At 54.6% G+C, this 24,645-nt stretch overlaps 1 protein-coding gene across 1 annotated transcript in view; it reads right to left on the bottom strand.

Annotated features, from left to right (window-relative positions):
• The window catches only part of LOC105470550 (cadherin 4), a 683,954-nt gene that overhangs the window by 14,849 nt on the left and 644,460 nt on the right, over positions 1-24,645 (bottom strand). Inside the window, exon 9 of the mRNA XM_011722645.2 lies at positions 11,677-11,862. Coding sequence (XP_011720947.2) covers positions 11,677-11,862 — 186 coding nt within the window. The remainder of the gene's footprint in view (positions 1-11,676; positions 11,863-24,645) is intronic.

The following is a 24,645-nucleotide window of genomic DNA, read 5'->3' on the forward strand; positions in this document are numbered from 1 at the left end:
CCCCAAAAGGTCCCATCTCCCAGGCACCCTTGTCTTCTGGTTCCTGCTGGGTTTGGCTGATGGGAGGAGAGAGGGAGGGGGTCTAGGCCTCCCAGCCTCTGTCCAATGCTGTGCTGAGGCAGAAGCTGAGCTCCTCCTGGGGGACTCCAGCCCCTCTTCCTGGCCTGGTAACCCCATTGACCTTCCTCCTTTGAGCCTAGTGTGGGGAAGGCTCCTGACATTGTTGGCCAGGGGGGCCTCACCAGGTGCAGGGGGTCAAATGGCGGCCCCCAAAAGACATGTCCACCTGGGACCTGTGAATGGGCCCTTATTTGGAAATAGGGTCTTTGTACATGTAAGTTAAAGACAGAGGCCCTCATAAGAGACAGGCAGGGTTGGGTGTGGTCATGCATGCCTATGATCCCAGGGCTTTGGGATGCTAAGGTGTGAGGATCGCTTGAGCCCAGCAGTTTGAGGCTGTGGTGCACTGTGATCGCACCATTGCACTCTAGCCTGGGTGACAGAGCGAGGCTCTCCAAAATTTCAAAACAGAGAGAAAGGGAGAGGGATATTTGAGACACACAAGTGCAGAGAGGAGCCATGTGGCAACGGAGGTGCAGTCTGGAGTGAGGCAGCTACAGGCCAAGAAACAGGAGAGAGGCAGGCAGCGGGTTCTCCTCTAGAACCTCCCAAGCGAGACCGTTCCTGCCGGCACCTTGAATTTATGTCTCTGACTCCCAGAGCTGGGACAGAAGACAGTTCTATTGTTGTAACCCACCTGGTTTGTGGTAATTTGTTACCGCAGCCCCAGACACCACCATGCCAGGTCTGCAGCTCCCATCACTGCTGCCCTTGGCCCCTGCATCCACACAATTCTGTGGTGCACCAGGACCCAGGCTGATAAACGCTAGAGCTGCAGTTCCGCAGTGATGCTGTATGATCAGAAAAGCTTCGCTCAAGCCTTTCCTACACATTTTGGGGAGGGAGGGAAATTACGTGGAAACAGCTTGGGGCCCTGAGACATTCAGTGGCAAAGCTTGCAACAGTCTCACTGGAAAAAGCACAACACAATGTGTTGCAATTGCATTAAACATTCTGCTTAGATATGTGCAAAGTAACATATGCATCAGAGTATTCATTGTGTAGTGTACGCAGAGACAATATGCTGGAAACGACCCAAACATCCATCAGCTATGGTTGGCTGCACGGCCTGCAGTACCTCTGTGCGGGGAGACACTTGCAGCTGTAAAGAGAATGAGAAAAATCTCTGTGTGCTGAAGAGGCTTCCAGGATCTACTGGTGGCCAAAAAAGCAACCCACATAGTGTGCACCTTTTGTGCAAAACAGGGAGAAAAATACGATTTGTATACGTATTTGCTCATGTTTGCAGAAAGAAACATGAGGGTAAACCAAAAACTAATAAAAATGATCATCATTATTAGGAGGAATGGGGTCAAGGTCAGAGCTGGGAGTGTGAGTTTGTGAGTTTGCTATCTATTTCTTATCATGTAGTTTTGATTTTTTTTTTTTTTTGACAGAGTCATCCTCCATTGCCCAGGCTGGAGAGCAGTGGCATGATCTCGGCTCACTGCAACCTCTGCCTCCTGGGTTCAAGCGATTCTTCTGCCTCAGCCTCCCCAGTAGCTGGGATTACAGGTGCCTGCCACCATGCCCGGCTAATTTTTATATTTTTAGTATAGACGAGGTTTCACTATGTTGGCCAGGCTGGTCTTGAACTTCTGACCTCAGGTGATCCACCTGCCTCGGCCTCCCAAAGTGCTGGGATGACAGGCATGGGCCACTGCGATCTGCCCAAAATGTGCTTTTGAGGGTGATGCATTCTGACAGATTTAGATGTGGAGGATCATGAGGTCTGGTAATTAAAAAAAGTACTCCTGCAAAAAGTGCAGATTGCTGTGCAGCAGCGTGCCCATCACTGTGAGATTTACATGATACCACGCTTCCACGTGATGACCACGACACCACGCTTCCACGTGATGACCGCGACACCACGCTTCCATGCGATCACCATGACGCCACGCTTCCACACAATCACTGCGACACGTTTCCATGCGATCATCGCGACACCACGTTTCCAGGCGATCACCGCGACACCACGCTTCCACGCGATCACTGTGACACCATGTTTCCACGCAATCACCCTGACACCACGCTTCTACGCAGACACCACGCTTCCACACAGACACCACGTTTCCACACAATCACCATGACACCACGCTTCCACGCAATCACACCACGCTTCCACGCAATCATGACACCACACTTCCATGCAATCACCACAACACCACACTTCCACGCAATCACCGCAACACCGCACTTTCACACAATCATGACACGGTTCCACACAATCATCATGACACAGTGCTTCCAGGCAATCATGTCGGTTCCTCCTGCTTCTAGGAATGCCTGGAAACCTTCATGATAAGCAGTGTAAGACATTTCCACTTAGAGAGGAACTTATCTGCTGGAGGGATCAATCAGCTTTCCCCAAGAAGCAGGAAGGCACCATGTCCCCCAACGGATGTGATCTCCCCATGTTCTCACCCCTTGTGAGCCGCCTGCAGGCAGGAAGGCCAGACACTGTCCACAGTGGAGCAGAAAAGGCCAGTTTGTGGCTTTGGAGCTTCATAAGCTGAGGGCCACAGGAGAGACAGGAAGGAACCTGGGGTGTTCCACCCACAAGGTGCTGTTACTCTGAACCCCACTCGCCATGCTTAGGGCCGGCAGTGAAGCACCTGAGGCTGAACAGACCCAACCCTGCCCTTTCTCTGGGGCCACCACAGCCTCTCAGCATCTGATCTTTCCAAGCAGGAACAACCACATAATCTGGTATGTCACACTCAGGACTTCTTGGCACTGCTACTGAATAAAATATTTCAGTACAGAAAGAAGAAATTTAAAAATCACATCAATAAGGTCAGGTGCAGTGGCTCATGCCTGTAATCTCAACACTTTGGGAAGCTGAGGCAGGAGGATAGCTTGAGCCCAGGAGTTCGAGAGCAGCCTGGTCAACATAGTGAGATGCCATCTCTACAAAAAAAAAAAAAAGAAAGAAATCAGTTGGGCGTGGTGGCTCACACCTGTAGTCCCAGCTACTCAGGAGGCTGAAGTAGGAAGAGTGCTTGAGCCTGGGAGGTCAGGGTTGCAGTGAGCAGTGATCGCACCCCTGCACTTCAGCCTGGGCAACAGAGTAAGACCTCGTCTCAAAAAATAAAATTGCCTAAATAATAGTATTGGATGAGCATGGAAGGAAAACTGAGACGGTTGCTCCTGGAAGCCCATGACTGCCTCCAGGAGGGTCTGCAGGGAGGGACAGAGATCACAGTTCTGGTCCCGGATCCCCACTGTCCCTGCACTGCCCCTGGGGGTGACACGCAATCACCGCGACACCATGCTTAGGTGAGCCCTCATCCTCCCCAGGGGTGTCCATCTGAAGGAAGGGGTGGTCCCTGCAAGCCTCCCTGAGTCCAGAGTGAGATGCCTCGTGGCTCCATGATGCACACTGTCACCTCTCACTGCTTTGGTGCACGACCCCCCCCCGACTCTGCCACCCCCGGGGCAGGGGCTGTGCCCTGTACCTCTGCCTCCCCAGCACCCAGCACAGCGCCAGTGTGGGTCATCTGTACCCCATGGGTGCCTGGGAGATATAGGGGGTGGGCACCCCCTTGTTCACCACCATTGCCCAGGACCATCTGGGGGTTGTGTGTGCCACACAGGGGTCTTGCACCTGCAGCTATCACCCTGCAGGACCTTCCACGGCCCAAGCTGACTGCAAGTCTGATGGGACGCCTGATCCAGAATAACCCAGCACCCTCCTCTGAAAGGTTCTACCAGGGGTCTCAGGTTCCTCCAGGTCTGGCCTTGGTTCCTCTGTCTCTGGACTCCAGATGCCTCCAAGCTCCCAGCGTCTACCTGCACCCACATCGTGTTGGGGTCCCCCCGAGAGCTGACCACGCCAATGCCTGCAGCTGCTCCCCCAGGCCCTCCAGGAGTTGGCTTGGACGGGGCCACTCGTGGGGCTAGACTGTTCCATCACGTCGTGGCGGTGCTATGAACAAGCCCCTGAGGGAAGTGGTCTTTCTCCCATATTTATTGGCTCATGTTCCCGGGACATGGAATAACGCTGCATGTCATGCGTTAAAAAATCGTGTCACCAGTCTGAGCAAGGAGGCCTTCCAGAAAGACGATTATGGCCAATAAAAGCCCACAGGAAGATAAAATAAAACACATTTGTAATGGAGAAATCAATAGGTAATTTGGTCTAGCAGTTTTGATTAGGGTGGCTGGATCTACTCGCTGAGGCTCAGCATGGCTGCCGCCCACATGTGGCCATGACCCTTCACTCAGAGGTGAGCAGCTGGGCGTGTGCCTGAGCAGCAGCTCCAGCACCGGCTGGGCAGGGCCAGTTGGGGACACACCAGGACGTCTGTCCTGCTCCCCTCTGATGGGAGACTCCGGGGCTTCCATTCAAAGTCTCACTCTGTGCCCCTGTCGTGGGGAGGAGTTCCCTGAACTGAGGGCACCAGGACCCCATCACTGACCTGCTCTCCCCCGAATTCCCACCTGCTCTCCCCGGAATTCTTGCCACCTGTGAGCCTCCCACAGGAAGGCCACCTCTGTCGCTGCCCAAAGGGAAAGTGGCAGAGGCCGGTTCTTGGCTTTTGAGCTTTAAAACTGAGGGCCACGGGTGAGACAAGAAAGAACCTGGGATGAGCCTGGGCCTGGGCCTTGCTCCTTCGAGATGAAATTTCACAGCTGGAGGAGGGAGACAAGAGGCCGTGCTGGGTCCTGAGGAGGGTGTGATGGTAACGGATGGCTTATTTGGGTTTGGGGACCTGAGAGCAGAGAAGCTGTGTGTCCAGCTCAGGTACAGCCTGGGAGGTGGCAAGGCTCATTCCTCACCCCCCGCTGGTATGGCTAGGGAGATGGAATTGGGAGTGTGGGGCAGGACATCTCTGGATGACCTGCCTGAGATGCCTGTGGACTTCTTTTGACAGTGGCCAAGCTGGACCCCAGAAGTGAGGGATGATGCAGCCAGGATTTGGGTGACTGATGACTGAGGACCGAGGTGACTAGACACTTCTGAGAGCTGCCCAGGAGTGCTCTCCTCCCCTGCACAGGGCACTACATCAGCCCAGAGCATGGACACAACTGTGGGGAAAGGGAGGCGGAAGAGATGCCAGTCTACCACTTACCACCACCTGGGGGGACCTGGCTAAAAACAGAAGCTAAGTTGGTTTAGAGAAGGAAAGAGCACACTGCTGCATTGCTGGATGTGGGGCTTCCAGTGTGTACCCGACATAAAATATTTCAGTGATTCCTCCTCACCATTCCCTCTGCAGACTATAAACTACTGGAGGGCAGGAGCAGTGACCTGGTCAGGTCTGCAGTGTACATACATGATATGGTGTCTGCTCTTCTGAGGGACTCAGGGGACCATTCATGGAATTAAAGTAACCTTCATGCTCTGGGGAACTAAGCAGGGAGAATGATCAGGAGCCTCTCCCCAGCTCAGGACGACAGTGACAATGACGACAATGAGGATGATGATGATGATAACGATAATGGTTATGATGATGGCAGCAGCTAATACCACTGATTCAGTCCTTACCTTGTGCCAGGCACTGTGCCAAATCTTTTACATCCAGGGTCTATTTCAATGTGAGTCATAAGTCGCTGGGCATAGGCCCCACAATTTGCCTCATTTTATGTTTGAGGTAACTGAGGCACAGAGAGATTAAGTGGCTGGTCCATGCCGGGGGTAAGTGAGCAAAGAGCTAGCATGGGAATCTAAGAACAGATGCCCTCAAGATACTGGACGTCTCCTGTGGGCTGGGCCAAGAGGTCCCTGTACTGACCTTCTGCCTCCTGCACCACCCGCCACTCCCCAACCCCTCCCCTCCACCCCGCTCCCCTGCTCTGAAAGGGAATGCCTGAAAAGATGATGTCTCTACCAGCAAATGCGAAACCAATTTTGGAAATGTTTTCTAAGATGAAGCATCCCCAGACTAAACATGCACCTTAAACAGACTCTAAATTGAAACTTCAGAGAAAAGCACTATAGGGAGTAAAAACAAAAATGAAAGAAAAAGGAAAAAGTGTGGTTCTCCTGTTGAATGCTACCTAGGACACAATGACCCATGACTCTGTGGGGACAGTGTGGCTGTGTCTGTGCTCGAGACTCGAGCTCCTCAAATTTCAAAATTTATTTGAAACTTGACATGCAGTAAGAGTCACTCTAGGAATGCTAACAAGTGTACGGAAGCACGACCAGCCCCACGGCCAAGGTGCAGCAGAGTCCCATCTCCTCCACACTTCTCTCGTGCTGTGCCTTTGCAGTCCCCTCCTCTCCACCCGACGGCAAACCACTGAAGGGTTTTCCGTCCCCACAGTTTTGTCTTTTCCGGGACGTTCTGCAGATGGGGGCATGCAACAGGCCACCTTTTGGTTCTGACTCATCTCACTTAGTGTGACGCATTGGAGACCCATCGCGTGTCACATGGATCTCACATTTGTTCCTTTTGACGACTGAGCAGCTTCCCATTGTAGGACTCTTGGACTTACAGCTGGGGAGAGGCATCATGGGGTCTCAGGGCCCCTGGGCTGGGGACTCTCAGCTGGGCCAGAGTTTCATGCTGCTTAAGGAGGTATTGGACCCCTCCTCAAGCCTCCTGTCCCCTCCTCATGGCACTAGGAAGGTTTCAGGCTAGTCAGACGGTGCCATCTGGCCATATCAGGATGCCCTGGAAGAGGACTGGGCTCTGAGCAGACACAGCCCAGCCAGCGCTTAGCGCCAGCTTCAAACCTGTGGAACCTTGTCCTGAACACACACAGACACCTTGGCTCAGACAGGCAGGGCCAGCGAGGAACCTGGATGGTTAACAGATGGCTTTATGGCAGAGGGAGCTGGTTCCAGTCCCAGCTTATACAGTCCCCGCTGTGTGATCCTGAGTGTGGGCCCTCAGTTATGCCATCTGTGAAACACGACAAGAATAGCAGCTCCTTGGTGGGCGTGAGGACCAAGTGAGATGGGGTGAGGATGGCACACCTGGTATCAGTACCCAATCAGTCACTGTAGCTGATCACATCGGGGCCTTGCCTGAGGCTCCCTGGCAGTTTCAGGGTGCTGGAGATCTGGGGATGTGCAGAAATAGGGACTGTGCCAGTTCTCTGGGTCATGAAGACTCGAACCAGCTGTGGCCCTTCTGGGCCCTCCCCTGGCCCGGAGCGTCCCTTCCCTCCAGGCACGTGCAGCAGGCGGTGCTGTAGGAATTTGGTTTGCTCCTCCTTGTGCCCAGTGGGGAAGATGGCTGCTGTGAAAAAGGCAAAATGCACCCCAAGTCCCAAATCTGAAAATCTGCAGATTTTCACATCTGGGTTTCAGCTGGTGGGTGCCAGCCCGCCTGTGGGTGTGGAGTGGCAGCACCTTTGTAGTTTCTGTGGCTCTGGTGGGAGATGCAGGGTTATCAGGAAAGGGCTATGTTTGTTACCCTGAGCATGGCAGGTCTTCAAGCGTCCCGGGCCTGAGGGATGGGGCCTGCAAGATCTGAGTCGATTCCAGGGTTATTCCACCGAGGCTGAGCCCACACGGATCTCTGTCGATTCCAGGGTTATTCTGCCGAGGCTGAGCCCACACGGATCTCTGTCGATTCCAGGGTTATTCCACCGAGGCTGAGCCCGCACTGATCTGAGTTAATCCAGGGTTATTCCACCAAGGCTGAGCCCACACCGATCTCCGTCGATTCCAGGGTTATTCCGCCGAGGCTGAGCCCGCACCGATCTCCGTCGATTCCAGGGTTATTCCGCCGAGGCTGAGCCCGCACCGATCTCCGTCGATTCCAGGGTTATTTCGCCGAGGCTGAGCCCGCACCGATCTCCGTCGATTCCAGGGTTATTCCGCCGAGGCTGAGCCCGCACCGATCTCCGTCGATTCCAGGGTTATTCCGCCGAGGCTGAGCCCGCACTGATCTGAGTCGATTCCAGGGTTATTCCGCCGAGGCTGAGCCCGCACCGATCTCCATCGATTCCAGGGTTATTCCACCGAGGCTGAGCCCGCACCCAGGAAGGAGAAGCGCAAGTCCCAGTGGGATCTGTGTCCTGTGCTTTTCCCAAAGAGAGTTTTGAGGACTTCAATATTTAAAGAGGAAAGAGCAGACAGGAGGGGAAGGAGGAAAGGAAAAAAAGCGGGGTCTGGGTCGGCAATGAGACAGTGGCTGCATCCTTGCCAGGCTCTGCTCTGCGCTCAGTGGATCCGCATTTCACAGAAGCTGGGGTAGGTGTGTGAAGCCCCAGTTACCTGTGTGGCCACAGAAGGGAGGCAGCACCGCGAGACTCAGTCCCCATGCTCCACTTCCCTTTGGCATAGTGGGTTTGGGGTCCTGAGGTTTTATCTTCCTCTCATAGGCCCCTCAATGGCCTCAGTGCCATTGATGACTGGCTGTGGGGGGCAGGAAGCACAGGCAACAGGGAGATCTTAGCTGTGCATGTGGCTCACAGGCAGTGCTCATCAACATCCTGAGAACCAGCATTCTGCAGACACGCTTCAGGAAACCCCACTCTCACTATGTAGACAGAGGCCTGACAAGGGGAGGGTGGAGCTGGGCAGGAGACCCCAATGGCTTGGGGACAGGACGTGGCACAAACTCAGTGGAGGGTGGCCTGCTGCCAAGCTGTCACACGGCAGAAGGTCAGTGAATGTGCCTGGCTGTGTCCACCTGGCTGCCGTCAGCACCTCCTCTGCTCCCTCCAAAATTCATGCCCCACCCACTTGCCAGCCAGGGCCTTCCTGCTGTGGGGAGACAGCCGCCAAACAGCTGAGCCCCGGGGGAGTCGTTCTCCCAGTGGCCTTCTCAGGCATCCCCAGCTGGAGGAAGAACCCGAAGGGGATGATTCTCCATCTCAAGAATTAGTTCCTGGGGTGGCGGCCCCCAGGCCCTCCTGGGACCCTCAGTCCATGCCCCACAGACTAGTTTCTGCTGTATGTTTGGAACCAGTGGCTCCTCTCTGAAGAACAGAAGAGGGCTCCGTGGGCCTGCCGAGGGCCTGGCCCAGTGCCACGAGGCCCATTCTCTCCCAGGATGCTGGGGCTTCCCTGCAGTTGGCTGTGCTCTTCCACCTTCCGTGGCTGTGATGCTCTGCGCAGACAGGGCCAGGCAGGGGCATGACGGCTGAGGCCACCAGCCCCTGGGCTGGGCAGGAAGCCACCTTCCCTGGAGTCTTTAGGGGTCAGGCTCTCCCCACCACATCGAGCCAGCCTTCTCCCTTGGTACCGGCCCTTTCTGATCTATGTTCGCCGATGAAGGTGGTGGGGCTGTGTGTGCTCCAGCTGCAGAAGTGGTCCTCCAGGGGCAGGGCAGGTGAGACAGGTGCTGATCTCCTTGGGCTCAGGGCTGCCCTTTGTGTTCCTGGGAAGCCACAGAATCCGAGCTGTGGGAGTCAGAGACACCTCTTTGGAATCACAAGCAGGAGATGAGCCGAGGCTCACTGCTCACTGGGGAAGAAGGCCCCAGCCAGCGCTGGGCTCAGAGCTCACTCCTGTCCTCTGCCTGCATGTCATATCCAGTCTCTGTCACCTTCCCATGAGCAACTTTGCCGGCAAAGTGGCTGACGATTCACCTTGTGGGTTTCTAGGGGCCAGAGCTAGAATACTAGCTCGAAGTCAAAGGAGAAAGGGTTTCCTACATCTTTCCTCGCCATGCCCAGTCCCTGCGAACACAGATCTGACTTTGCCACTGGGGGCACGATTGCGCTAAAGCCTCACTCTGAAAATTCATAATTAGAGGGGAAGTGAAACGTGTATTTTGCCTCTTCTCTAAGAACTATCTTTCAAGGTGAAAAAATAGCCTCTCCTGAAGAAGAAGGCTTATACAGAGTTAGGGGTGGAATGCTGTGACATGTTAATTTACTTTCAAACATATCAGTCACAATAAAAAGATTTAGTAAATGTAACAAAATGTTAATTAAATCTAGGTGATGGGTATACGGAAGTTCATTTTACTATTATTTCTGCTTGTATGTATATTTGAATATTTCATAAAATAAAAATGATGAAGACATTTTATAAGATTTTTCAGGAGAACTGGTCTTCACTAGCTTGCTTAGAAAAGGGGTTATTAAGAAAAGGAAAAAGATGACTTTGGGGTGTTGAGAAAAGACACAGATCCTGGAGGAGCCTATTTTCTTCCCCTGTGATCCCCTAGCATCTAGCTCCCCTCTTCCTTAGGAGAAGTTTGGGAGATGTGCCCATAATTATGCTATGCAGTGTCTTCTCTGGCTAAGAATGGTCATGTGACTAAACTCTGCCCAATAACATGTGAACAGGTGTTCTGAGAAGATCCTTCAATAAAGGAGGGGCAAGCCATTCTTCCGCCTTTTTGATTTCCTGCTACCTGTAAAAGTCTTGTAATGGCTGGTGCTCTAGCAGCCATTTTGGACCATGAGGGGCCCTGAAAGGTGTGCACAGCAGAGCAGAGGATAGAAGGAGCCAGGGTTTCTGTTGATTGTGCAGCTGTGACATCGGCCTCAACTGCCCACCTCAGGACTCCTCTCACGTGACAGAATAAAGCTCTCCAGTATTTAAGCTTCTGTGGTTAAGCTCTGCTCCCGGCCGCTGAAGGAAGTTTCTAAATGATCCAACCCAAAATGAAACTTGCTTTCCCTTACGCTTCGGCAGATCCTATCCAGCTTTAAGCTCACCCTTCTGTTACCCCCTGCCCTTTTCTCTAAAAATGCCCAGTGTACTCTTGCTCTTTTCTTCTTAGTCCTATTCAAAATTATTTTGGGACAGTAGCTGCTAAACTCCTTCACACGAAGTTGTAAATGATCACTAAGTGTTACGATATAATTCCCAATCTGCCCTTCCAGGGGAATATGAATTATAAGTGTAGAAAAACAGTTAGGTTACAAGACTTAATCACCACTACTATAATGATAGGGCTTTATAAGTAAATTTGAAAATGTAGATTAAATGGACACTTTTCTAGAAAAACACATCTAACCAAAACCATCAAAGAAATTGAACCAGCAGTTACAAACCCATCTCTCTCCAAAACAAAAAGAAGCACCACCAAAAAGACAAAATCTGCAGCTACTGAATGTCTTCACAGCACAGTGTGACCAAACATTCAGGGGACGGATTATTACAGCATCACATGACCCGTCTCTGGGACAGAAAAATACTCTTGAGATTAGTCAGTAACCTTGATAGCAAAACCCAGATGAGGATGCTAAATCACTTTTCTGGGTGATTAAGCCTAAATCACCCAGAAAAGGACACGAAAAACTTCAAATATCAGCAACACAAATTCTTCAACATGTTACAAAATACTACCTCACTACTCAGTGGGATCTACCTCAGGAATGCAAAGATGGTTTAACATTGGGAATTCTAATAATGAAATTCACCCATTACTAGAGTAGGGGGTGGCAGCAAATATATAGACATTGAAAAGGGAATGGGAGGGTATTCTCGGGGGGGTCTGCCAAGCCCCTGCAGGTCACATGACAGGTCCTTGTGAAGGTTGTGTCTGCCTCCAGCAGGTTGGGTTACCTGTCTCTGCACTTGGATATTAGGGGGGCACTAACTTTACACCAAGTATCACTCCTGTTTCACTGTCCCAGGGAGTGTGCAGGTGGCAGAACCTGGGGTGCCTGGCAGGGTGCGAGAAGAGTACGCACCTTCACCACGGTGACCATGCCTTCATTGGTGACGGGGTCTGTGCGGACGCTGAAGTGCCCGGAGGGATCCCCACTGATGATGCGGTAAACGGCGTTCCAGTTTGGAGAGTGAGGCTGATCTCGGTCCATCACCGTGAGGTTTGCGACCACGGTCTCCACACGGTTTTCGGGGACCTCCCCTGCAAACTGCAAAACGGATGGAAAGAATGTTACAAACCCACGTTAAGTGTAAATATGTACAGAGAAGTGCACGTAGCATATGTGTGCAGCTCAATGAATGTTCACAAACAGGACACACCGTGTCAGCCCAGCTCAACAAATGTTCACAGACAGAACACACTGTGTCAGCCGCACCCAGATCAGGAATCAGAGAAGACAGGCTGCTCGGGGGTGCACAGGAGTGTGCGCTTCGTAGCACGGCCGCCGGGGCCCCACTGAAGCAGGCGTGCAGACCTGCCCGGCAGGTGCGTCAGCCTTGCAGCTGCGGCAGAGGACCACTGATGGAGCAGCTTCAACAATGGGTCCTTCTTTTCATTCCTAGTCCCCACCCCAGACCCAGACCCCTTCCAGGTCCCAAAGTTTCCACCTGTACTGGCTGGATGGTGGCCCCGAAGATATGGCCACATCTCAATCCTTGGAACTGGAAATGCCCCCTTATAGGAAGAAGAGGTGCTGGAGGGAAGGATTCTGAGCCGGGGAGATTTTTCTGGATTATCCAGGTGGGAGCTAAATGCTACCACGTGCATCTTCAGAAGAGGGAGGCAGAGGGGATTTCACAAAGAAAAGACACAGACACATTCAGAGGGGGGAGGCCATGGGAGATGGGGGCAGAGACTGGAGTGATGCCCCCACAAGCCCAGGAGCACCAGGGTGGCCAGCAGAACCTGGAAGAGGCAGGAAGGGTTCTCCCTGGAGTCTTTAGAGGGAGCAAGACCCTGGTGATTTCAGACTGACAGAATCAATTCCTGTTGTTTCAAGCCCCCGTTTGTGGCCATTTGTTGCAGGAACCTCATAAGCTCATGCTGACTTCTGATTTGTTGTGGGAAACTTATAAGCTCATGCTGACTTTGGCGTCAAAGATGAGTTCATCTGGATTTGTTCTTTCCACGAGTGGAACCTTCCAGCACTTGTGTCTGGCTTCTGCTCAGCACTGTGGCTGTGGGACTCCTTTGTGTTGCCACATGCAGCTGAGATGGCTGAGCAGTGCTCTGTGATGTGACAGTGCTGTGATCAGGTACCCTTCCTCCCAGGACGGGCGCTGGAGCATCAGGACAGGGCTGTGCACATCTGCAGGCAGCTCTGCTCCCCTTCCACTGGGAGGGGAGTGTCCCTGGGTGGGAAGCCCCTGTGTCCTGGTGTGGGGCACTGTTAGGGGCTGAATAGTGTGTCCTGGAATTTCCATGTTGAAGCCCTAAACCCCCAAGGCCTCCGAGTATGACTGTATTTGGAGATAGGGCTTTTAAGGAGGTGACTAAGTTAAAACAAGGCCGTCAGGGTGTCTGGGGCATTACCCAGGCCACCTTCGCACCTGCCCTCAGCCAGGGGGCAGGGAGGAGCCCTCGGGTGCAGCGAACAGAAACTTGCTCTGGGGTAACCTGAACACAGGAGCCTGACCTTCCAGGGCTGCAGGTGACTAGGCCCATCAGGGCAGGGCTCTGTCCTTCCCCCGCCTCCAGTGGTCAGGACCCTGCAGCTTGGCCTGGCCCTCTGGCTGCCTGAGAAGCACAGCTGTCCGTTCGGTAAGAGTCTTCCCGGGGTGCCCCTCCCCAGCTGACTTGTGCCGACGCTCCGTTGGCCAGGACAATGTCCCACGGCTACCACCAGCCCAAAGAAGGGAGCCTTGTGAGGTGGGAAAGGGAGAAGGGGTGGGAAACGGGCACTGGGGAGCCAGCCGACCGTGTCTGCCATAGGCGAGTCCTGCAAGGATAGAGAAGCACACAGAGGCCCCGAGGCGTCGGTTCTGGGCCCAGTCTCAGTGCCGGTGTGAGAGGAGGCTGTGAGATGACGCAGATTCATCCAACCCACAAGTGCCCCTTCAGCACGCCTCTGTCATGAGTGTGGAGGCCCCGTCAGACCAGTGGACAAAGACGTCAGGCGAACAAGGTCTGAGGACATACAGATGGCGACTGTCCCTGCTGGCCCAAGGCCTGTCCTCTCATCAATGAATGAAGGAATGAGTGATAGCCTTCATATAAATGCACAAAAATGAAATATGCTGGTCCCCTTTCCAGGCAGGAGCCAAGTCAACGTTCCGAAAAAGGATGGAGATGCAACAGAAGAATTCAGAGCCCACACCAACGGGCTGCCTTGTCAAGGATGGAAAAATATTCCAATTTAATCCCAGACAAGCACTGCGTCGTTTCTATTTCAAAAGCTCAGAGAAAGTCCTTTAATCAGGCTTCTTGACCTGGGGCTCTAAGCGGGGCTGAAAGCCCCACGGCCCGGCCCAGCTCTGGGTCTGGGAGGAAGGGCCCCGCCTGTCACCTGCAGGTGCAAGCACTCACATCCCGATACAATCACCTTGTTAGGAAGAAAAATTGTGGATTTACCCAAAGTGGGATGTCAGCCATGTCTGGGGAGCAGGATCCTTTCCTCACACGACGGCCACACTTAGCCATAGAAGATCTCATCTCAGGATTGGGAGGAACCGTCTTTGTTAAACTCCAGAGCGGACAGCTGCCGCCCCCACCGCTCCCAATGTCCAGTGTCGGTTGGAATCTCCTAGCTGTCTCTGCTCCTGAGCCAGGTGGCCGGAGCCCGGAGCCTGCAGCTGGGTACCCGGGGAGTCCTGGAGAGGCTGACCTGGCTGTAGAGGAGGGAGCTTTGGGGCTCACTCTGTCGTCCCTTCATCACACATGTTTTGAGTCGCCCAGGTGTCAGATCGTCCCCCAGCAGGACAGGGAGCTGGCATCGCCATGGGATGCACTGGGCTCTGAATTGCACAGCATCATGGCATGGGAGACAGTGCCTGCTGGGGGATGGCAGGGGCAACTCAGGCCATGGCTGGAGATCCATGTGTTCTAGGGGTGAGAACACGCCTGGGAGGGAGCTGCGTGCCTGATCTCAGCCCTGCGGTCCTTGGGTGCAAGAGGACAGCCCTTGCTGGGGCTATGGCCACGTGGGGTCCTGGGCGGCCAGGTCCCAGGCAGAGGACCACTGCGGGGGGACATTCAAGGGAGCTTCGCTGAGGCCTGTGAATAAGTTCCAGGAGGGCCAGGGACTAGGCGGGAGGGGGCAGCCCTCCTCAGCCAGGGCTGTGCTACTGTGAGTCTAGGGGCTGACCTGGTGCCTGGGGGGCCTGGGGGTGGGCAGAGCTGTGAGGTGGAGCTGACAGTCCCCCTGGTGTCCTCAGGGAAGATGGCAGCTGGGCCACATTACACACTCGATGCTGGGACCATCTCCAAGCAGAGGTGGTGGCAGGAGGGCCTCAGGGCGGGGGGAGCTTTGCAGGCCTGGAGCAGGGAGGAGGGTGTCCCACCCCATCGTCAGTGAGGCAGGCAGGTGACCCCTGCAGTGGCTGGTGGAGGACTCAAGGCCAGTGAGCTCCCCTGCGAGATCCCCCTGACCCCGGGGATCTGAGTTTGCAAAATGTGCTGGGCGCCAGGACCCTGAGCCCTCTCCAGAGATGCCATGAATGCACAGACACTGCTCTGGCCAGGCTCCGCAGCACACACTGCTGGTGTCTGACACCTGGCCCTGGGCCATTCCCTCTGCTGGGGACACTGCCTTGCCCCAAAGCAGCCTGCCTGAATCTTGGGGTCACTTCTCCTTTCTTGAGTGAAAACCTCTGGCCTCCCCCAGGAGCCACGTGGCAGCCCTCGGTAGCTTCTGGCCTTCAGGATTCTGAGGGAGGGTTGACCAGGATCACGCCGCTCTGGTCCTGTGGCCATGTCACCCCAAGTTTCCTTAAGGGTTTGGTGGGATGAAGGGCTCTGGTCAGCTTGGTCTAGTGAGGCGCTGGCTGGAAGCCTATTTTTATAAATAAAGTTTTATTGACACCCAGCCACGCCCCATTCATTTACACATAGCCTGTGGCTGTTTTCCTGCCCCAACAGTGGCTTTGAGCCACGGTAACAGAGACAGCCTGACCACAGATGAAAATACTATCTGGTCCTTCACTGAAAATGGTTCAGATCCTTGTTTTCCAACCCTGAGGACCCCGCCTCAATAACTGGTTTGAAATAGGCTAATGACCTAAGTCAGCCAATTAGCGGTCAGTTCTGGTGGTCCCTGCGTCTGGCCTGGACATGGTAACCACATGAATCTGAAGGTGTCGGGTTGGTGGGAGCTGCCATTCGCAGCCTGAGAACAAAACTGGCTGGAGGAAGCATGGCCCAGGGGAGCGTCACGGTGAGCTAGTGGAGCCTAGATGCAGCCACGCCTGAAGGGAGATTTTCCAAGACTTTTGAGCACTTGTGAAATGAGCCACTCTCTTTTTATTCAAGTTGCCAGGGTCAGCATAGTGGCCACCGGTGAGGCTTCCTGGCTCCCCTGTACCTTCTGAATTCCCTTCCTTATTTTCCAGAAATCCACTTTCCCGGCCTCCTCTACAGCCACAACCAGGTGACAGGCGGGTGACCTAGGACTTGCCAGGCAGGTGCAGCTGGATGTCTGTGGTTCAGAGGAGAGGTGGAGAGGGCCTGATCCTGGCAAGCTGCAGAGATGCCTGAGCTTTGGAGCCAGCAGAGGCAGAAGGTGGGGCCAGCACCCTTGCAGGCGGCAGGGGCAAGGCTCTTTCAGTGGTGGGGATAGGAGGGCACCCTCCTGGTGGAGCAGCCATGCCTGATGCTCCTGGCCCCTTGGATTTCGTGGCCCCTCACACCCTCTGTATTGTCTGTCTTTGCTTACATGGCCAGGTGGGTCCTGGTGTTGTCTGCCGTTTTAGCGAGGGCCTGTCTGACGCTTCCCCACTCGCTACCGTCCTTCTGAGGAGCAGCGCGGCGTGCTCTGCATCCATTCCCTTGCAGACTTCTGAGTGAAGTTTAGACGAAGAATCTATTCTAATCATGCAAGTTTAATAAAGGTTCACAAAGAAGGCCTTTGCCGATAAATCTGGTTTAGGATTTTCTTATTAACCTTACCCTGGCCATAATGACTTTTAAATTTAATTTTTTCAGATTTTCCTACACAAAGAAAGCCTCTCAGGCCCCTTGGGATGACATGGCAGCTATTTGGGAAAGGAGGAATTTTAAGAGCATCAGAATGGGATTTCTTGCCGCGACCGTAATCTAGAATTCAGCCGTGCACCCATCCCGAGAGGTGGGAGGATTTTGTCTTCCTACGAGGGCCTTCCAGCACAATCCCAGCTCCGAGGCAGAAACCGTGAGGTTCTCAGGGGAAGGTCACCATTCTCAAGAGGAGGCTTTGGGCAGGACCCCTGCAGCATAGCCAGTGTTTCAGGAAAACCCACCCAGCTGTTTCCTTATGATATCAGCGGGCGGTCAGGGCTGAGAGGGCCAGGCTCCATCCACATAATGTCCAGCAAGACCCTGGGCCTCCAAGTCACCAATGCTGGGGCCACGGTGGTCCTGTCCTCAGGGGGAAGTCCCACATCTGCCACACGGCAAGCGGCCACGTGGGAGGGAGTGGGAGGGAAGTTTTGTTCCCCACAGGAAGGTGGTTCCCTCTGTGACACGGGGAGGAGGGACCCCGTTCTTCAGGAGGCTGTGGGGTCAGGTGCGCTGGCACAGGCAGGGCACTCAGTGCAGCACCTGGCACAGGGTCGGTGCCCACCTGCTGCTGTGATGACCAAGGCTAAGGGTGGATTTCTGTGCCTGCAGCCGAGAGACCGGGGGGGACAAGGTTCAGACGAAGCTGACTTCTGACTGGTGGGTGTGAGGACTCCAGCGCAGGCAGGCATTTCGTCAAGAAAGAAGGGGGCAGAGGAGAGAAGGAAGAGGCAGAAGCTGCCAGAGAAGCCCCAGGGAGAGCACAGGGCACACCCTGTCCCACGTCCTACCAGTTCTCAGCAGCTGCCTGGTGATTCCCATGCTCCACGACCATGATCTCCAGGTACCCCGAGGACTGGGAGCCCCATGAGAGAGCCGCAGCCCCTGGCACCCTTGCGCCCCTTCCAGTGAGTCGCCATCGTGCTAATCCTCATGCCCCAAACATCCAATCCCCGGTGGAGGCCCCGATGACAGCTCCCGCCAGCTTGGTGTGGGTGGGGCTATGGGCCCTGCAGCCCACACTCTCGGGACTGGCTGCTGTCCCCGGCTGGGGCCAGCCCACAGGACACTGGCTTGGGAGAAGTCCCAGGGGCGGCCAGTCAGACGCCTCCAAAGCACCAAGAGAATCCACATTTGCAAGAGCAGAAATGCAAAACAGCTGGCAGTGGGCAGGGGCAGAGAGGAGAAGCTTGCAGGCCGTCACAGGAGACAGGCCTGTTCCAGACAGGGGGCTCCTTGGGCTCATGCTGGTAACAACCCCAGGGAAAGAGAATGACAGCATTTCGGGAACAGGAGGCAGAGGGGATTCTATTATTGTTCCTGTTTTGCAGGTGATGAAACTGAGGCGCCAGGAGGCAACCTGCCCAAGGTCACCAGTGGTGGAAAGGGGTGCTGAGGCTGTGCTGGTCCCCTGGGGGCAGCCTCTCAGCCCCACATCCTGCTTGTCTTGAGAGGTCACTTTCATGGTTTTCATTTGGAACAGAGAATTATACATCCGCAAATGAGTAACAATTGCTCATCGTAGAAAAATTTGGTAGAAAAACCAACATTCACAGAAATAAAATATGTACATTTACTTTTTTTTATTATTATACTTTAAGTTCTGGGGTACCTGTGCACAATGTGCAGGTTTGTTACATATGTATACATGTGCATGTTGGTGTGCCGCACCCATTAACTCATCATTTACATTAGATATATCTCCTAAGGCTATCCCTCCCCCCTCCCCACTCCCCACGACAGGCCCCGGTGTGTGATGTTCCCCACCCTGTGTCCAACTGATCTCATTGTTCATTTCCCACATATGAGTGAGAACATGTGGTGTTTGGTTTTCTGCTCTTGCGATAGCTTGCTGAGAATGATGGTTTCCAGCTGCATCCATGTCCCTACAAAGGACACGAACTCATCCTTTTTTATGGCTGCATAGTATTCCACGGTGTATATGTGCCACAATTTCTTAATCCAGTCTGTCACTGATGGACATTTGGGTTGATTCCAAGTCTTTGCTATTGTGAATAGTGCCGCAATAAACATACGTGTGAATGTGTCTTTATAGCAGCATGACTTATAATCCTTTGGGTATATACCCAGTAATGGGATGGCTGGGTCAAATGGTATTTCTAGTTCTAGATCCTTGAGGAATTGCCACGCTGTCTTCCACAATGGTTGAACTAGTTTACAGTCCACCAACAGTGTAAAAGTGTTCCTATTTCTCCACATCCTCTCCAGCACCTGTTGTTTCCTGACTTTTTAATGATTGCCATTCTAACTGGTGTGAGATGGTATCTCATTGTAATCCTAGCTCGTGAGTAGCTGGGATTACAGGCACCTGCCATCATGCCTAGCTAAGTTTTGTATTTTGTAGAGATGGGGTTTCACCATGTTGGCCAGGCTGGTCTTGAACTCCTGACCTCAGGTGATCTGCCCGCCTCGGCCTCCCAAAGTGTTGGGATTACAGGAGTGAGCTACCATGCCTGGCCTTACAGATTTTAAATATGTAGATTAACCTCTGAGGAGCAGGGGCTGTGACTGCTTTGGTTTTCGCTGTAGCTGTCCTACACCCTGGCATAGGGAGTGCCCAGTGCAGGGTGAAATGAATTAATGCATGAATGTGCAAACATAATGAACAAGGCCTGGCACGTGGCACACAAAGTTTCATAAGAGATTTACTTTTTAATTCAATGCTAATACTATGTGTGACTTCTTCTTCTTTTTTTTTTTTCTTGAGACAGTCTTGTTCTGTTGCCCAGGCTGGAGTTTAGTGGCATGATCATAGCTCACTGCAGCCTCCAACACCTGGGCTCAAGTGATCCTCCTGCCTCGGCCTCCCAAGTAGCTGGAGCTATAGGCCTGCGCCACCTCTGCTGTGTGTGAGATTTTTAATCAGCTCTCTGAGGCAGGTGGTGATGAGGCACTGACCTCATACTTACGACGTCTGCGATGCTAGACTCTTCCTCCTTCAAATATTCCCAAAATGACACCAATGTAGCCTCTTTGCTTAGGTGAAGTCAGGGTTCGACAACAAGCCTGTGGCCCGAATCTGTCCCTTGCTTTTGTAAATAAAGTTTTACTGGGACATGGCCACACCCGCTAGCTTGTGTTTTGTCTGTGGTTGTTTTTGTCCTACAATGGCAGCGGTTCGGAGTTGCCATGGAGACCTTCCGGCAGCCAGAGGCAAACAGTTACTCTCCAGACCATTCAAGAAAAGGCGTGTCTGCCCCTGTGTCAATGGCAGCTCATTTGCCTGCAAATCCCTGGGAACGTGGGGCCCTGCACGCTCCTCTGTGGATCTGCCCTTGCACCCCTGGAACAAGCACAGGAGCGGTTCTGCTGGGTGGTGGCCGCATGCCCCAGGGAATGGCTGGCATTTAGGGCCCTGCCCATAGCCCCCAGGTCTCCGTGGCTGGTGAAGGGCAGAGCGAGGCTGCTCCTCCTCTAATGGAGGCCCCCGGGGTCCTGGTTTCAGAGGCCCAGGCTTGACCTTTTCTGCCTCTGCATTGCTCAACCATTTGTGCTGCCTGACCTGCTCTGAAAACGGCCGTCCGCAACGCATCCATGCCCGCCGGGGACCCGCCTTTTGTGACTTTGGAACTCCAAGGACTGAACACGTCATGGTTTGAATTTCCATCAGTTGCTGGAAGCCAGAAGGTGCCCCCGGCTCCAGGCCGCTCCTCAGGTGTGACACGCAGGATGGCGTCTTGGTGATTTGCTGCTGTACTTAATTTCTGTCTGTCCCTCCCACATCCAGTTTCCCGGCAAAAGACTAGTGGCAGTGACTCAATATCTCATAAAGACGAGCCACGGCCGACTGCGAACTTTGCTCCCTCGTCTGACGGACAGTAGTGCCACCGAGGCCCAGCTTTGTCTCCTGGAAGGCTCAGGACCTCCTTTTGCCTCTTCCCACGGAGCAGGTCTGAATGAGCAGAAACGGGACTCTGCCGCTGCCCTCGTCACCCCAGCCCCGTGGGCCAGCATAGGATCGACACTTTCACCGAGGTGCTGCTTGCTCAGAAGCGTCTGGCTGGTCCTAATGAGGCCTTGGCGTTCCCAGCCACCTGGCGTTGGGTGCTGCTTCTTCCGGCCGGAGCCTGGTGTGGACAACGGCATCTAACTGGAGGGACGTGCCCGAGCCTGGTGTGGACAACGGCATCCAACTGGAGGGACGCGCCTGAGCCTGGTGTGGACAACAGCATCCAACTGGAGGGACGTGCCCGAGCCTGGTGTGGACAAGGACATCTAACTGGAGGGACGTGCCCGAGCCTGGTGTGGACAAGGACATCCAACTGGAGGGACGTGCCCGAGCCTGGTGTGGACAAGGGCATCCAACTGGAGGGACGTGCCCGAGCCTGGTGTGGACAAGGGCATCCAACTGGAGGGACGTGCCCGAGCCTGGTGTGGACAACGGCATCTAACTGGAGGGACGTGCCCGAGCCTGGTGTGGACAACGGCATTTAACTGGAGGGACGTGCCCGAGCCTGGTGTGGACAAGGGCATCCAACTGGAGGGACGTGCCCGAGCCTGGTGTGGACAAGGGCATCTAACTGGAGGGACGTGCCCGAGCCTGGTGTGGACAAGGGCATCCAACTGGAGGGACGTGCCCGAGCCTGGTGTGGACAACGGCATCTAACTGGAGGGAAGCACCCGAGCCTGGTGTGGACAACGGCATCCAACTGGAGGGACGTGCCCGAGCCTGGTGTGGACAAGGACATCTAACTGGAGGGACGTGCCCGAGCCTGGTGTGGACAAGGACATCCAACTGGAGGGACGTGCCCGAGCCTGGTATGGACAAGGGCATCCAACTGGAGGGACGTGCCCGAGCCTGGTGTGGACAACGGCATCTAACTGGAGGGAAGCACCCGAGCCTGGTGTGGACAACGGCATCCAACTGGAGGGACGTGCCCGAGCCTGGTGTGGACAAGGACATCTAACTGGAGGGACGTGCCCGAGCCTGGTGTGGACAAGGACATCCAACTGGAGGGACGTGCCCGAGCCTGGTGTGGACAAGGGCATCCAACTGGAGGGACGTGCCCGAGCCTGGTGTGGACAAGGGCATCCAACTGGAGGGACGTGCCCGAGCCTGGTGTGGACAACGGCATCCAACTGGAGGGACGTGCCCGAGCCTGGTGTGGACAACGGCATCTAACTGGAGGGACGTGCCCGAGCCTGGTGTGGACAACGGCATCTAACTGGAGGGACGTGCCCGAGCCTGGTGTGGACAACGGCATCCAACTGGAGGGACGCGCCCGAGCCTGGTGTGGACAACAGCATCCAACTGGAGGGACGTGCCCGAGCCTGGTGTGGACAACGGCATCCAACTGGAGGGACGTGCCCGAGCCTGGTGTGGACAACGGCATCTAACTGGAGGGACGTGCCCGAGCCTGGTGTGGACAACGGCATTTAACTGGAGGGACGTGCCCGAGCCTGGTGTGGACAAGGGCATCCAACTGGAGGGACGTGCCCGAGCCTGGTGTGGACAAGGGCATCTAACTGGAGGGACGCGCCCGAGCCTGGTGTGGACAACGGCATCCAACTGGAGGGACGTGCCCGAGCCTGGTGTGGACAACGGCATCTAACTGGAGGGAAGCACCCGAGCCTGGTGTGGACAACGGCATCCAACTGGAGGGACGTGCCCGAGCCTGGTGTGGACAAGGGCATCTAACTGGAGGGACGTGCCCGAGCCTGGTGTGAACAACGGCATCCAACTGGAGGGATGTGCCCGAGCCTGGTGTGGACAAGGGCATCTAACTGGAGGGACGTGCCCGAGCCTGGTGTGAACAACGGCATCTAACTGGAGGGAAGCGCCCGAGCCTGGTGCTCGTGCCCAGCCGGAGCTCAGCGGATCCATCACTGTGACGAGCACCCTGACGGCTCCTGTCCAGCTGGGGTGTGGTCTGCAGCGCCCGCCACGGGGCTGGGAGCCACCTGGGGACACAGCCGGCCGCAGTTCCTCCGTTCTGTGATTGCTTGCTTTGGAAAATCGATAGTGTAAACCTACAAACCACAGCTCCTTTGGATGTTACAATGTCATTGCTTTTTGGAATTTAGTTTTCTATTCAGTAAAACAATGATGATTTCTGCTGAGTTCTGAATTCACAAATCAGAATTGTTGGATCCGTGGCTCTTGTGACCAGAAGGAAGTTGCAGGCGGTTTTTCTTCTTCCTCCTCGTCCTCCTCCTCCTCTTCCCTTTACAGACAGGAGCTTTGGGGGCAGCAGGGGGGTGTGGGGGGGTGGCAGAGCCCGCTTGCCTGAGCCTCTGCTCCCGCCTTGCAGCGCTGCTATGAGGGACAAAAAAGTGCTCCCTGCAACGCCCGCTTGAGGGAAAGAACCAGCCATTTAGCTCAAAATTAACTTGAACCCCCCTTTTGGGCTTTTGGGTCCATAGGCCAGGTTGGCTTTCTCCCTTCCCAGAAAGGACACAGAGGTTGACCCATCTTCTTACCCCGGATTGGAGCACAACTGCAGGCAGCAGCTTGTCTGTGCCAGGGTGAGGGACACAATTGCTATCAATCGTCATTATTAATCATACAACAGCCACAGTGGCCATATTATTGCTGTTCTACTCATTGGGTCTTTCTTTGAGTCAGGTATGCTGCCAAGGGACTGATATCTGGGAACACTCGGTCTTCACACACCCATCAGGCAGGAACAGATGAGGAGACAGAGGCACAGAAGACTCTGCAACTTGCCCAAGGCCAACAACTGGTCAGTGGTGGAGCCAGGCTTGAAGCTGGGGAGTCTGGCCCAGCGCCCACCCCCAGCCCCTGGGTCCCACCTCTCCCAAGCAGCTTGGACAGGTGGGTCTAGGGAGGCCTGAGAGACTGGCGGGAGCACTGTGGCTGGGAGGACTGAAGTCTTGACCCCCAGACCGAGGGACCCCAGGTTTCTGTGTGTCCCGGCCTTAGGGTTGTCCTTCCCAGTCCGTGGCTCCCCCATGTCTGTGGACCAACATCCTGTTGGTCCCTGCCCCAGGATGGGCCCAGACTTGGGCTCTCAGAAACGCCCCCTCTGCAGCAGCTGTCTCTAGGAAGCCGTTCCTGGTGGGAGGAGCAAGGAGGCGGGAGGTGATGTCAGGCGGGCGGGAGCTCCTGGTCCCTGCAGCTGCCACCTCTGTGCTCAGAAAAGCTGGCTCCGATTAATTATTTATGGCCGAGGCTTGCACAGAACACCCAAGCATAATTAAGGGCACTGAGTCCATTCTGATTTTCAGATACCCGATTCTTGTGCTCAGGACTCACGCTGAATTGTAATTTCTCCCCTTCTTCTGTAGAAGTCAGGGACTCACAGGGCTTGGCCAGGGTGGGTGTGCAGCCGGGCGTGAGGGGCCGGGGATCTGTGGGTGAGAGCTGCCCCGGGCCAGCCCAGCCAGTCCCCCTGCCGAGGTTGGCCAGTAGTCTGTCTATCCTGCAGAGCTGGGGCTGCCCTTCCTCCCGGTCAGGAGTGTCACTTCTGAGGAGGGACCGCAGGCCGCATCCTCAGGCGGCTTGGGGCGGGAACTTCCAGAAGGACCTCAAAAACATGAGGGCCACAGACCCATAGACCCCAGGGCTCCTAAGTTCAGCTGACACCCCTGCCTCTGGCAAAACCATTTTTAACCCCTTTGAGAGAAAAATCTGTATTTCCACATCAACTGTGATAACCAGGTACTGGCTGAGCCAGGCACGTCCTAAATGCTGGGGACCCACTCATCCTGCCCTTGGAGAGCCTGTGGGGAAACCAGCACGACTCCCTTCCCTCTTATTTAAAAAATATTTAACCTGATTTTATTCACACTTGCCTTGGGATGGGGAATAGATCATTCA

The sequence above is a fragment of the Macaca nemestrina genome, chromosome 15, assembly GCF_043159975.1.
Source record: "Macaca nemestrina isolate mMacNem1 chromosome 15, mMacNem.hap1, whole genome shotgun sequence".
Taxonomy (NCBI): domain Eukaryota; kingdom Metazoa; phylum Chordata; class Mammalia; order Primates; family Cercopithecidae; genus Macaca; species Macaca nemestrina.